Genomic DNA, 16214 nt, shown 5'->3' with positions numbered 1-16214 from the left:
AGAGATTTAATAAACAATAGAAAAAAATCAATCAAACCAAGAGTTGGTTTTTTGAAAGCGTAAACAAAATTGACAAACCTCTGGCCAGGCTCACCAAGAAGAAAAGAGAGCACACACAGATAAACAAAATAAGAAATGAAAATGGAGAAATTACAACCAACACCACAGAAATATAAAAAACCATGAGAATACTATGAACAACTATATGGCAATAAATTGGACAACTAAGAAGAAATGGAGAAGTTTCTAGAAACATATAGTCCACCAAAACTGAATCAAGTAGAATTAGATCATTTGAACAGATCGATCACTAGAAGTGAAACAGAATCAGCAATAAAAAACCTCCCTGCAAACAAAAGTCCAGGACCAGATGGCTTCACTGGGGAATTCTATCAAACGTACAAAGAGGAGTTCATACTGATCCTTCTCAAATTCTTCCAAAAGATTGAAAAGGAGGGAATACTCCCAAGCTCATCCTATGAAGCCACCATCACTCTGATACCAAAGCTAGGCAAAGACACTACCAAAAAAGAAAACTATAGGCCAATATCACTGATGAACATAGATGCAAAAATCCTCAATAAAATATCAGCAAACAGAAACCAACAACATGTAACAAAGATTATATATCATGATCAAGTTGGGATCATTCCAGGGACACAAGGATGGTTCAACACATGCAAATCAATCAATGTGATACACCACATCAATAAAAGAAAGGACAAAAATCACATGATCATCTCAATAGATGCAGAAAAAGCATCTGATAAAATTGAATGCCCATTTATGATAAAAACTCTCACCAAAGTGGGTATAGACGGAACATATCTCAACATAATAAAAGCTATTTATGACAAACCTACAGCCAATATAATACTCAATGGTGAAAAGCTAAAAGCCTTTCCACTAAAATCTGGAAAAAGACAAGGATGCCCACTCTCACCACTTCTATTCAATATAGTATTGGAAGTCCTATCCATAGCAATTAGACAAGAAAAAGAAAGAAAAGGGATCCAAACTGGAAGAGACAAGGTAAAATTGTCATTATATGCAGATGACATCATATTATATATAGAAAACCCTAAAGGCTCCACACAAAAACTACCAGAGCTGATAAAATAATTCAGCAAGGTAGCAGGATACAAGATTAACATACAGAAATCAATTACATTTATTTATACTAACAATGAAATATCAGTAAAGGAAAGTAAAGAAACAATTCCTTTTAAAATTGCTTCCAAAAAAAAAACAATACTTAGGAATAAATCTGACCAAGGAAGTGAAAGACTTATATGTGGAGAACTACAAAACGTTGACTAAGGAAATTAAAGATGACTTAAAGAAATGGAAAGATATCCCATTATCTTGGATTGGAAGAAGTAATACTGTTAAAATGGCCATACTACCCCAAGCAATCTACAGATTTAATGTGATCCCTATCAAATTACCCAGGACATTTTTCACAGAACTAGAACAAATCATCCTAAAATTTATATGGAATCACAAAAGACCCAGAATTGCCAAAGCAACACTGAAGAAAAGGAATAAAGCTGGAGGAATAACCCTCACAGACTTCAGACAATACTACAGAACTACAGTAATCAAAACCAGCATAGTACTGGTACAAAAACAGACATATGGATCAATGGAACAGAATAGAGAGCCCAGAATAAACCCACAAACTTTTGATCAATTAATCTTTGACAAAGGAGGCAAGAACATACAATGGAGTAAAAACAGTCTCTTCAGCAAATGGTATTGGGAAAACTGGACAGCTGCATGTAAATCAATGAAGTTAAAATATTCCCTCACACCATACACAAGAATAAACTCAAAACGGCTTAAAGACTTAAACATAAGACAAGACACTATAAACCTCTTAGAAGAAAACATAGCCAAAACATTATCTGACATAAATCTCAGTAATGTAATCCTAGGGCAGTCTACCCAGGCAACAGAAATAAAGGCAAAAATAAACAAATGAGACCTAATTAAACTTACAAGCTTTTGCACAGCAAAGGATACCATAAGCAAAACAAACAGACAACCTATGGAATGGGAGGAAATATTTGCAAAAGATGAGACTTACAAGGGCTTAATTTCCAGAATACATAAACAGCTCATACAACCTAATAAGAAAAAACAAACAACCCAATCCAAAAATGGGTGGAAGACCTAAACAAGCAATTCTCCAATAAAGACATACAAATGGCCAATAGACACATGAAAAGATGCTCAATAGCACTAATTATCAGAGAAATGCAAATCAAAACTGAGGTATCACCTCACACCAGTCAGAATGGCCAGGGGGGAAGAAGCTCTCTGATGTCTCTTTTATAAAGGCACTAATCCCATCCATGAGGACTCCATCCTCATAATCTGATTACCTCCCAAATGCCTCACCTCCTAATTCAGTCACATAAGGGGTTAGAATTTCAATATTTGAATTTGGGCGGGACACAAATATTCAATCCACAGCACACAGGCACTGCCCTGCAGGGAGGAAAGCACAGGAATAAATGTCTGAGCCAACTCTCCTCCCAGTGCTAATCACCAGTCAGTGCCTTCCATGGTCAATTCTTGGCAATTCACAGGAAGCCAGAGAGCAAAACAGTTCATTGATACAATCCATAGGGGTCAGCCTCCTTGGCACAGAGCAGGGTTGAGAAGGGTGGAGAGTGGATCTGGAGGGAGAAAGGAAGGACACCTGGCATAGTTTATCTTTATTTTAAGGAAGGGGAAACAGGCTGAAAGGGATTAAGTAATGCCCAGGTAAACCAGAGAGAAAAATAGAAGTTCCATTATTCAAAACATGCAATTTGACTCATTCATCCATTCATCCATTCATTCATCCATCCATACCTATGAAGCATCAGGCATCCTCTAAGTTCTAGAGCTGGAGTAGTAAATAAAACCCAGAGGATATACTGGCTGTAGCTTAGTGAGCTGCAATAAATCATGAGAATAATAGTAATAACAATAGCACATGGCCATATACCACTCTAAATGTCTTCACATTAAATGCCCGTGAAAACTCTATTCCCATTTTATATCTGATGAAATAAAGACATGGGAAGTTTTAAATTCTTGACCAAAGTTACAGTCTAGTAAGTCGTGGAGCCAAGAATCAAAGAGAAGCAAGAGGACACTTACTCCAGAGCCCACTCATAACCTCTGTGTTTCCTGTATCAGAGGTAAATGTTATCCCCCCAAATTAGACCTCCCATCTTCATCAATAATAGAACCCTCCAATTTTAGCTGACCCCATGGTGTTTCAAACTACATTTTCCAGTCTCCCTTATACTTAGATACCACCAGTGACTGGTTCTGGACAACGAGACATAAATGGAAGAAACTTATACAACCTCCAGTAAAGGTCCAGCTTTTGTTTTTCTCTTCCTACTGCATGGAACGTGGACATAATGACAAGTTTCCAGCAGCCATCTTGGGCCCTATGCAAGGGATGGCAGAGCAGACAGATAGAAGCAATAGGTTTCCAACAATTTGTGGAACTTCTATACCAGTCCTGGCCTATTTTCTCAACTTTTTACATTAAAGAATAAAACCTAATGTGAACAGGCACTGTTGGTTTATGGTTTCTATTGCATGTAGGCAAACCTAATCCTATACCATCTTAATGTGAAAAATCACTTTGGTCTACAAGTGTTCATAACCTGACATAAGGGTAGGTAATTTATAAAAGCACTTCCATATGTTTAAAAGTCTTTTGGGCTTTATATATATACCACAAATTGGAGATTGGCAATTTGATATGTGAGACAGCTAAATTAACACAGCACCAACTCACAGGCTAATCACTTAAATTTCCATTTAATTTGCATAATAAAATCTAGCTTGAGTCAAATGGTAATATAAAAAATATCCAATGTGTGCACAGGAAGTATACTTCATAATATTCTTATTCCCTGTTCTCCTGAATATCAATTTTTTTAAGTTCCAATTTCTAATCTTCCAAGATGAACTTTTCCCATATATGCTACATTTAAGAAAACCCAGTAGACATATAATCTGGGTAATGCATATAAGGAAAGAACAGGTCTTTTAAGAACTTGAGGGGTAAAGTTCCACATTTGAGGGTAACGAGCCTCTCTGTGCTGAGGATGACATCCCCTGGTAGAATCTCTCTTGGCAAGATTCATTTTAAATGATCCCTAACTGACATTTCTCTCTTGGGCTTCCTATAAGGTCCCCTGAAAGCATCCTCCTCTTACCTATGGTGAAGGAAGCACAGGTACTTCCCAAGTCAAGTATCTCCTCAGATGCCACAGGCTGCTCCAGGAATGAATTGGATCCCAGTCTGCCAAGTTCCCCAACTTCGGGGGAACATTTATTAAATTCCCTGTCTGATATCCTTGAGGCCCCACACTACAGCTTGAAGGGAATAGGACATACTTCTACCTGCATCCCATGGGGACAACAGGGGTGGGAGTTAGCATGTACAATCTCTCCAAACTACTCCTCCAAATTCCAAATACTCTCAGCTGGATCTCTTCAATTTCAACCTTTTCTTTCTTTCTTCTTTTAAACCTTCAAGGTGGAGGTTCAAAACCAGTTACTATCCAAATGCTTTGCTTATTCTATGTGAGTGATTTGGCACCTCACTTTGAAATGAAGGTGAAGTTGGCATCTGTTATCTTAGATCTTCAGTCATAATTGTGGAAGAGTCTTGTCTTACTGTCTTAAACAGTAACTGTAGCTTTTTTACCTCATTGCCAAAAAAAGTCAACATCATCAAAAAGTAATACCAATACTTTGTTAAAAGTCTTTACCTTTAAAAATCATCCGAAAGGTTATTATTTCTCAGTAGTAGTTTTGCCCTGCTTTCTATTTTCATGGCTCTACTTTCATGTCTAAGTGAACTCAGTAGTACCACATACAGATTATTTAAAGGATCCCAGAGAAGCAGAGAGGTCCGCTTCCCATCATTGTCTTGAACAACTGAGACTCGTGGGGTGCAATCAGAAAAACAATTTCATTATTTTTCTCCACTGCCTGTTCAAGCCTTTATGCCATGGTTCTTTCCCTGCACCTAGAAGAAATAAATCTTAGACAAGTGCCACATTTTCTTCTGATCACTTCCAGGTAACTGAACCACTGCTTGTCACAAAAAATCTCAGTTAAGTAATTAATATTAGTAGAATAATCACAAAAAGGCCTTTTATTTGTCTAGTTATCTGAGGGAAGGGTAGAGTAAAGTAAGCTAACAAATAGAAAATCAACCAAGACTTCCCCACCTGCCTATCCCTGCATGCGTGTGCACAGACACACGCACACTTACACACACACACACATTTTCCTCAGCCAATTTTACTGGCCTGGAGCAGATTCTAGCAGGAGGAGGAGAAAATCTTTAACCTTAAATGAAATTCCATTTTGATGACATATTTTAATTATTGAAATGTAACTAAAAGACTTTTTATTATCTGAGAGTGACCATAAAAATTATGGAAACTGCACAAGATTTTATCCAGGAGTAGAGAAAGAACTAACTCAACAAACTAGGGTGACTAGACAATGGAGGCAAAGAATATAGGGGTGTCTGTGTGTATTTGTGTGTATGTGTGTGTGACTGCACTCTCTAAGTGCCATTTGTTTAATATAAAAGTTATACTTTCTTAAGAAAACTGATACACATGAAATATTAAAATCTACCTTCTCTAAAAGTTAAATTAGGGCATGATTATTGATATAGAAAAAGAGTTGCAAAAGGAGAGTAATGGGATCAAAATGGAGTCAAAATGGTGGATGCCTCCTTTCATTCATGTTCCAAATTCCTAGAAATGACAACGAAGATATTTGATAGAACTAATAAACCCCTAGCTACAGCGTAAGAGAAGGAAAGTACACTCAGGTGGCCAAAATGTATACAGAATTCCTGAAACAGGAAAGACAGACACAAATGTGCTGATACTGGAAAAGACAATCCAAAGTAGATCCAGGAGTGGATCCTGGAACCTGTGGCAGAGATTATGGAGACAGGAAGCAAGAGGGGGCCCACTATCCCCAAACATCTTCCTTTTTCCTGGTTTAAGTGTTCTCTCCTTCACTGACATTTGTAATTATTCAATTTACAAAAATTTGATCCATATGCCCTTTCAGATACTCAGATCTGAATGCAAGAAGCATCTGTAAGACTGTAGTGCTCAAAATACTATTTCACCATGTCAATCAAAGAAAAAATACCTGAGCCAATTAAGTAAGTAAAGGATAATTGAATTCCTCAGATCCAATATGATTACATCTTTTTTATGGTCATTAATTTTCAAATGTCTTATTTTCATCCACTAAAACAGCTCATATTAGAGACCTACTTAGCTATTCATCTCCTCATAAAATGAATATTAGCACAATCTTGTACTATTCATTTTTTTGGCCATTTTTAAGTCCCAAATGACTGTGATGCTGTTAATACTAATATTAGCCTAATTTCTAATCAGTGTTGTCTTGTCAGTTCCAAAAATGCCTTGGCATTGATTAGCTATATAAGAAAAAACTGTTTAATAAAATGACTCATGTTTTTCTTTGTTCCTTAATATCTGAAATTTCTAATCTTCTATGACACAGCATTAAATTTGCTCTGTACTTAATTCTTCTGAGTTTATGGGACTCAACATGCAGCACTTCCTCAGAAGCAGTCTTACATAAAGGATTGGGACAGGGTCTGTGGTAGTGCTGTGAAGAACCTTGGGTGAGGGATTTTACAAATGAAGAAACAATGATAGAAGTACTTTTGATCATTTTAGTTTGCATGGGACTCGCTCTGTTATATTCAGGTAGTAACCGAATAAAGTCCAAATAAAATACCAAAACAAAATATTGTAGTTTAAAATACTATTTCCCATAATAACCTAGACTAATAAGACAATCAGAGGAACTCCAGTGGCTTGAACTACTGCTCCCCTGTGAATCTGCAGCTTCCACGGCCCCAGTCAGCCTCCTGAAGCCTGAGGGGCCACTGGGGTAAGAATTCAATTACATCACAACTGAAACTTGGATAGCATGTTTCCAGAATCCACCAGTAGATGGTTCCTTTAAAGATTTAGCTCAGGAACTTCATAGTGGCCACCTCCAGTAGGAAGCCATCCTTGACCCTCCCCTCAACTCATTTTAGTTAGTTGGGTGCCCCTCACAGCATCCTGATCTTCTCCCTGTCATACCATCCATCATACACTCTGCCACTGTGTTTGTATGCACCCATCACCCTCATATATCTGTGAGTTCCTGACGTACAGTGATCTTACTTTGAATTATTTTTCTTACCCCAGCAGTCAGCCTAATAACTTTGCATAATGATTCTTACCCTAGCACTTAGCAAAATAATAGGACTTTGATACACATTTGTTGAATACAGTCTCTCCCTACCCCCTTCCTTCCTTCATTCCTTCCATCCTTCCACAAATATTTATTGAGTGCTGGCTATGTGCCAGACACCATTCCAGGAACTGGAGATACAGCAGAGAACAAAACAAACCAAAGTCCTTTCTCTCATAAAGCCAGTATTCTAATAGGGGGAGACAAACAATTAACAACTAAAAAGTCTGAAATATATCCAGTCATTTAAGTGCCATGAGAAAAACTAAAGTAAGGGAAGGGGACAGAGAGGGATGATGTGAATAGGGTTCTATTTTATATACAAATGCACAACTGGCTCACTGAACAAGTGGGACTTGTAAGTAGGTATAATCAGAAAACAAATCTATTCTTCCATTACTGTCCATTCATAGCTATTCATAAGAGATAATTCTTTTTTCTGTTCCTTGATGAAATACAGAACAGGCTTCAGGACTTTTTTGATCACTCTCAGATACTATAAAAACCTCTTGGCTATTTTCGTCCCAAGAAGAGTCTTACTGAGGTAAGTAAAATACCCAGTCCCATGTACTAGCCAAAACTTCATATAAGATGAACTTCTTGTTTTGGTTTCCTCTGGGCATGTCTGTGGTTGCCTCTCTTTGGTACTGATATACATTCAAAGCTGACTTTCTTGGGGTGTTCTAAGACCCTGAGATCCCCTCTGGGAACATTCAGTGATATGTTCCATGATGCAGGATGGCATTTTCTGCACTTAAATGTCCTGCTTCAGCCCGTGGGAATCCAGTTGATCCCTCTCCCATCCCTACACAAGGTGCTCTTGGGCAGCCTCTGAAATGGCTCCCTGTCATTTTTCTCTTCCACATGGCCCACATCTTAACCTCCAAAGCCACATCTAGGCCTGAGTACTCACTTACCCTTGCCCCACCCCTGATGTATATGTAGCCAGTTTCCCTCTTTCTGCTCTGCATCTGCTCTGATCTGTTTTGGACAGATCATTGAAGACTTGTATCACTAACTTCACTAGGCACTCAGTGGGGTTTGCAGATGACACTTACAGCACACCTTTTCCAAAGTCCTGTCTCTATTCTCAAACTCCCTTTTTGGCTTCTTGGATTTCAATCCTCTTAAATCCTTCATGTGAGTAGTGGCATAAGGTCACCATCATCTTCTTCGAGGGCCTCACCTAAGGGGCCTAGTATTTCACTTTTGTTCTTGGCCTTTTGGAGTCACTGCCAAAATGTAGACAAAGAGAGGCCCATTTTAAGTCCTGTTAAAAATAAACAATGCTCACATTAGCCCTAGTGGCAGCATTTAAGGGCAAAGAGACCTTCAATCTGCCAAATAGAAATGCTGGTGGACATAAGAAGCAGCCATTCAGAAGCAATCTTGAAAAAAAAAAAGACATCATAAATACTAAGAAGGCATTCACTAGAAGAATCAGATGGGAACAGGGCTAGCTAGCATGTGTGGACATAATCTGGGAAACAGGCAGAGGTTATAGCTAAGATGTTAAGAAATCAATGCCCCAACACATATGCAGTGAGATGTCGAAGCCAGAAAAAAAAAATAATCAGGTTCATTTTCTGCAAGGAGGTTACAATGTTAGTGGGTAAAAGGTCTGGGAGTGGCGCAGCTTGGCACTCCAAGAGGCAATTTGGAAAAGTATTTAAGATCTTAGACTTTGGAACCAGGAGAAAAAAATGGACTTTAATTTTTAATACTCTTTCTAGCTGTTTGACTTTGAACAAGTTATTAAGCTTCATTTGGCCTCCGTTTCCTCATTTATACAATGCAGGTCACTTGTGGTACCTCCATGAAGAGTTGTCCAGAGGATGAATGAGGCATTGTTCATGTAACTGTCTTACTCAACTGATCCTGTTGCATCAATAGAATGCAATCATGAAGCAACTTTATTTTAATCAAGCTGTTCCTTCCATCCCTCATTGAAGGCTAGTTCTTTCCTTTTGAATAATGGAAATTTTAGGCAAGTCCCATAGTTTTTCTGGGCTCCTTAATCTCAAGAAGGATCTCGTTTTAGTTATGAAATTTTCCTGTCCAGGGAAATAATCAAAACTTCTAAGTGTATTAGATTTAAGCTTATCACCTCCCCAGCTTGGAGCTGCTCTAGGTCTAGAAGCCTACAGTAGGTGAGGCCTTGCTCCACTGCCATTTCCCTTGGGTCTCTCTCTTCTACCTCCCCCTATTCATAGGCAATGACTGGATAATGGGGAAAGATTAGGTGAAAAGGCATAATGTTAACTGGCCTTTACTCTTCTGACTTGTGCTAACAGCCTTGGGCTTGAAGGACATTCAAAACTGGCTCTTCTTGTGGGGCACATGCGTAATTGTTTCCAGAGATTCTCTCACAGGACCTCCAACAACAGCTTGCTGGAAGCCGGCAAAGCATCTCCTCCTAGTTGATTGTAACTCCTCTTCCTAAGCCTTGGGTATCTGGTGGGTCTCTTATGCTGAGTCTTTTTGCTCTTTCGAGAGCACTCTGGAAAATTCTCTCTAGTGGGTCCCCTGGGTAAACCACCACCATCCTCACTCTAAGGGCTGTTTGCTCCCTCTCTCTTTCTGCTCCATCAGATCAAGCATGACTTCTTATCTTGAAGTTCTCAGACATGTGTCATTGAGTGAGAACCTATATTGATCTAAATACCAGGACACACATTATTAATCTGAGTATTTCCCTTGAAATGCCTCTCAACTAGGGAAGAAAGGACACACAATCCACAACTAAATAAATCCTCTTTAAACTCTAGTCTTCAAGGACACAACCACTCATACTGGCCTAACCTAGTTTAGGATCTCTAAGAAGATCTTACCTAGATGGCCCAACACTTTGCTTTAGGATGTGAAGTTCCCACCAACTATCAAGAGTATTCTAGTTTCAGACCTCTATCAAAAGTCTGTAGCAAGAGGAAGAGGGACTCATTCATCTTCCCACTACATCCAACATCACAGTTGACACATGAAGGTATGGAGACCCTGAGCCTGAATCCCCCTTGTTTTTACACATGGGACCTTGAGGGAATCATTTAAGATCAGTAAGTCTAGGTTTAGAACTGGAATAATAATATCTTTCTTCTTAACTTTATAATTTTCTTTTTTTTTTTAAGATTTTTTATTGATTTATAATCATTTTACAATGTTGTGTCAAATTCCAGTGTTCATCACAATTTTTCAGTCATTCATGGACATATACACACTCATTGTCACATTTTTTTCTCTCTGAGTTATAACATTTTGTGTATATTTCCCTGTGCTATACAGTGTAATCTTGTTTATCTATTCTACAATTTTGAAATCCCAGTCTATCCCTTCCCACCCTCCACCCCCCTGGTAACCACAAGTCTGTATTCTCTGTCTATGAGTCTATTTCTGTCCTGTATTTACGCTATGTTTTTGTTTGTTTGTTTTTGTTTTTGTTTTTTAGATTCCACATACGAGCGATCTCATATGGTATTTTTCTTTCTCTTTCTGGCTTACTTCACTTAGAATGACATTCTCCAGGAGCATCCATGTTGCTGCAAATGGCATTATGTTGTCGGTTTTTATGGCTGAGTAGTATTCCATTGTATAAATATACCACTTCTTCTTTATCCAGTCACCTGTTGATGGACATTTAGGCTGTTTCCATGTTTTGGCTATTGTAAATAGTGCTGCTATGAACATTGGGGTGCAGGTGTCATCCTGAAGTAGGGTTCCTTCTGGATACAAGCCCAAGAGTGGGATTCCTGGGTCATATGGTAAGTCTATTCCTAGTCTTTTGAGGAATCTCCACACTGTTTTCCATAGTGGCTGCACCAAACTGCATTCCCACCAGCAGTGTAGGAGGGTTCCCCTTTCTCCACAGCCTCTCCAGAATTTGTCATTTGTGGATTTTTGAATGACGGCCATTCTGACTGGTGTGAGGTGATACCTCATTGTAGTTTTGATTTGCATTTCTCTGATAATTAGTGATATTGAGCATTTTTTCATGTGCTTTTTGATCATTTGTATGTCTTCCTTGGAGAATTGCTTGTTTAGGTCTTCTGCCCATTTTTGGATTGGGTTGTTTATTTTTTTCTTATTGAGTCGTATGAGCTGCTTATATATTCTGGAGATCAAGCCTTTGTCAGTTTCACTTGCAAAAATTTTCTCCCATTCCGTAGGTTGTCTTCTTGTTTTACTTCTGGTTTCCTTTGCTGTGCAGAAGCTTGTAAGTTTCATTAGGTCCCATTTGTTTATTCTTGCTTTTATTTCTTCTAGGAGAAAATTTTTTAAATGTATGTCAGATAATGTTTTGCCTATGTTTTCCTCTAGGAGGTTTATTGTATCTTGTCTTATGTTTAAGTCTTTAATCCATTTTGAGTTGATTTTTGTATATGGTGTAAGGGAGTGTTCCAGCTTCATTGTTTTACATGCTGCTGTCCAGTTTTCCCAACACCATTTGCTGAAGAGACTGTCTTTATTCCATTGTATATTCTTGCCTCCTTTGTCGAAGATGAGTTGACCAAAAGTTTGTGGGTTCATTTCTGGGCTCTCTATTCTGTTCCATTGGTCTATATGTCTGTTTTGGTACCAATACCATGCTGTCTTGATGACTGTAGCTCTATAGTATTGTCTGAAGTCTGGGAGAGTTATTCCTCCAGCCACTTTCTTTCTCTTCAGTAATGCTTTGGCAATTCTAGGTCTTTGATGGTTCCATATAAATTTTATTATGATTTGTTCTAGTTCTGTGAAATATGTCCTGGGTAATTGGATAGGGATTGCATTAAATCTGTAGATTGCCTTGGGCAGTGTGAAAACCTCCCTACAAATAAAAGTCCAGGACCAGACGGCTTCACCGGGGAATTCTACCAAACATACAAAGAAGAACTCATACCAGTCCTTCTCAAACTCTTCCAGAAGACTGAAAAGGAGGGAATACTCCCAGACTCATTCTATGAAGCCACCATCACCCTGATACCAAAACCAGGCAAAGACACTACAAAAAAAGAGAATGATAGGCCAATATCACTGATGAACATAGACGCCAAAATCCTCACCAAAATTTTAGCAAATAGAATCCAACAACACATAAAAAAGATTATACATCATGACCAAGCGGGGTTCATCCCAGGTACACAAGGCTGGTTCAACATACACAAATCAATCAATGTAATACATCACATCAACAAGAGAAAGGACAAAAACCACATGATCATCTCAATCGATGCAGAAAAAGCATTTGATAAAATTCAACACCCATTTATGATAAAAACTCTCGCCAAAGTGGGTATAGAGGGAACATATCTCAACATAATAAAAGCTACATATGACAAACCTACTGCCAGCATAGTACTCAACGGTGAAAAACTCAAAAGCTTCCCACTAAAATCTGGGACAAGACAAGGATGCCCACTATCACCACTCCTATTCAACATAGTCCTGGAAGTCCTAGCCACAGCAGTCAGACAAGAGAAAGAAATAAAAGGGATCCAAATTGGAAAAGAAGAGGTAAAAGTGTCACTATATGCTGACGACATGTTACTATATATAGAAAACCCTAAAAGGTCCACACAAAAGCTACTAGAGCTGATTGAAGAATTCAGCAAGGTAGCAGGTTACAAAATTAACGTTCAAAAATCAATTGCATTTCTTTACACTAACGATAAATCAACAGAAAAAGAAAGTAAAGAAACAATCCCCTTTAAAATAGCACCCAAAGTAATAAAATATCTGGGACTAAATCTAACCAAGGAGGTGAAAGAATTATACACAGAAAACTATAAACCATTGATGAAGGAAATTAAAGAAGACTAAAAAATGGAAAGATATTCCATGCTCTTGGATTGGAAGAATCAATATTGTTAAAATGGTCACACTTTATAACTTTCTTGAGAAGAGTAAAGAAACAAGATGGATGAACAAGTCTTTAATATACAAAGTTTATAGAGAAAAACGTAACTTACTATTAAGATAGCTTAATCAGAAACAGTGACTCCTTGGTCTATTTTCCTTCCTGATACTGAGCAGGACCCTGTAGGGCCTTCCAAGGGACAACCCTCCTCTTCCATGTCCCCCTCCAGCCTTTTGTTTGCTGCAAAGCTTTAGCCTCCTAGGCCTTCCCCAAGTTCCAAAGAGCAAATTTAATCAGAGAAGTGAGAAAATCCAGAAACAAAGGAAAACAGGAAAATAAGACAAAACAATAATTTTAGTTTAATAGTTTAGCCATAAAACAAAGGCAAAGGCCTTTAGTTCCTCCCCAAGGGGTATAGATAATATCCTGAGCCACATCCTTGAGTTCTTTTGCAGACACTTGCCAGATGGAAGACGTTAACTACATGCTGACAACAAGCACGTAGGCCCCAGATTGGTTAGAACCAGAAAGTTGATATTAACTTCCCAAATACCACCCTGTTACCTCACCACCAACCAATCAGAAGGATGTCCATAAGCTGATCAGACACCCTACAACTAATGTTGCCTTTAAGAGCCCTTCCCTGAAAGCCATCAGGGAGTTCAGGTCTTCTGAGCTTGAAGTTCCCATTCTCCTTCCTTGGCCCTGCAACAAATGCTGTACTTTCCTTAACTACAACCTAGTATCAGTAGATTGGCTTTGCCACATGTTGGGCAAGTGGACCCAAGTTTGGTTCGGTAACTTCCTATCTAATACACACTGTACACATGGTAGAGGAAGGACAAAGTTTCAATGACCATGAACAAAAGTCATAGAGAAGGTAAATATTATCTTATTTATACATCCTATATTAAACCTAAGGCTTGACTGCTACAATGCATAGAATACAAGGAATGAATGTCTGAGGTTCCTACACCTCTTGTTTCACTTCATCTCACTTCTACCCACAATCTAGAGATCAAGAAAAATTTCCTTTAGAAATCAAAAATAAATGCTGTTAAGGGTCAAAAATGCTAAGTGCATGCCAGGCAATGCCTGCCTTGCTTAAGTTGCTCTTGTCCTGGCCATGATCAAGAAAGTAAAGTTAAGCAGGGTTTAGGGGACCGAGGCAAGGTGGTTATTTACTGAGTTGGGGATCAGACTGGAGAACCTGATCAATGTGCTGGCTAATGCCCAATTAGACAGCCTGGTGCAAAGGCAAGAGGGCAGGGTGGAAAGTGAGGAAACCATCAGAATGCACCTGAGATGTGAGCTGTGGGGCGAGAGAACACAGTAGAGAGAAACAGAGATGCCAAAAGAGATTCTGTGTGTGTGTGTGTGTGTGTGACAGAGAGCGAGACAGAGAGAATGTCTTGCTTTAGAGCTGTCTTCATTCCTGTAAGTATCCTTGTTTTGTATCCAGGTAGCTGTATCTTTATATAATAAATCCCCATTTTTCAGGCTGTCTTTATTCTTCTCTGTCTATGGCAAGTGTAAGAGGAAGGGAGGAAACAGCATGGGCTCTGATAGGCTAATTCATTCCCATACCCTGAAGAACAGAGAATTTTCTAGAACCACTCCCAATGTAGAATTATGGATCTTCCTCAGCTTGCCCTTTTTCAAACTAGCCCAGCCTTTGGGGGCAGAATGTGATACAAACCCAGTCTTCTCAACACATTCATATGTGTCCTTTTCAGGCCCCAAAGCCATCTTATAAGGTTGAATTGAGTCTTCAACTATTCTCAAAGCTCTTGACATTGTAGGACAGAATTTGGGAGTCTCTGGGGAGTTGAGTTGCCTCATACTGATTGGTCAGACACCTAAACAGCCAATGAGTAACCCACCCAAAGCAATTCAAATAGGAAGTACTTATACAATGAACATTCCTTTTGTAACTGGGTTGTAACAAATGTTATGAGGATAATAATAACGTATTTAAATACTCACAACTGTACCACCTTAAGTACAAAAGATATGAAATCAAAGAACTGGGTTCAAACTCTTCACTCTTTCACTCCCTAACGTTTTAACTTTAAGTTACTTAACTTGTAGGAGTTTCTCCCCTCTGTAAAATAGAGATAACAATACCTACTTCACAGGGTGATGGTGAAGGTTAAAGGAGACATCTAGCAGGATGGTGCAGCTGCAGCAAGAGCATCAGAACAGTAATAATTTCTTGAGCACTTGCCATGTGCTAGGCACTTTATTTGCATTATTTTACTTTCCCAATAACCTTATGAAGTGTGCACATTTTATAGGTAAGGTCACTGAAGCACACAGTGACTAAGTCATCTGCCTAAGCAATCAACATAGTCAAGGGGAGTGCAACTGACAAAGTGCTCCTCCCTCTACTTTTTCATGTTTCACTAGGAGGAAGATTCCAGACTTAAAGAAATTAGCAGCAACTACTTACTGGGGGTTCACTGGTTCCAAGTCGCCAATATGTTGAATTACACAGTTTTCTTACTTCCTCAGGACCCTCTATATCATAATCTTTGGGATAAGCTTCTCTGTCACGATGCCTTAAGGAAAAAAATTAGAATCTGTTAAGGGATAATGCTTATTTATCATTTATTGCATTTAAATTTTTAAAAGATTATCCAATGAAAATTTACTATATTTGTGACATTGTTCTAATTATAATTTACTGGATTTGGGACATATAACATATTTCCAATTCTTTTCAAGTAATGCTGAGGCTACTTCCTAAAAACAATTTAGCACATTTGATAAAACTAATAATACATAAAACAATACTTACCCAACACAGTCATTGTTCAGTGACACCAATGAAGTGAATCTTAATAATGTAGATTAGTTATTGAAAGTAAATTCTAAAATAAAACATGGTAATATCTTAGAAAGGCAACTTACCACTTCAGAAATTTTTTCTACCATGAATTTTAATTACAATTTTTTTTTCAAAATGAGAAACAGCAAAGTATTTACTCATATGGACTTATAACATGTGCTTCCTGCTGCTAAAGAGGATCTAAAGGAAGCTGACAGTTAA

At 38.3% G+C, this 16214-nt stretch overlaps 1 protein-coding gene across 10 annotated transcripts in view; it reads right to left on the bottom strand.

The window, feature by feature from the left end:
- The window catches only part of C4H9orf135 (chromosome 4 C9orf135 homolog), a 240842-nt gene that overhangs the window by 169203 nt on the left and 55425 nt on the right, over positions 1-16214 (bottom strand). For all 10 annotated transcript variants that reach the window (XR_004319249.1, XR_004319252.1, XR_004319251.1 and 7 more), the window contains one exon: positions 15615-15723. Coding sequence is in view for 4 of the 10 variants with exons in the window: in XM_014551797.2 (XP_014407283.1) it covers positions 15615-15723 (109 nt within the window). In the remaining 6 variants the exon portion in view is untranslated. The remainder of the gene's footprint in view (positions 1-15614; positions 15724-16214) is intronic.

Source organism: Camelus ferus, chromosome 4 (genome assembly GCF_009834535.1).
Source record: "Camelus ferus isolate YT-003-E chromosome 4, BCGSAC_Cfer_1.0, whole genome shotgun sequence".
NCBI classification, from domain to species: domain Eukaryota; kingdom Metazoa; phylum Chordata; class Mammalia; order Artiodactyla; family Camelidae; genus Camelus; species Camelus ferus.
This window is presented reverse-complemented; position numbering and strand designations above follow the sequence as displayed.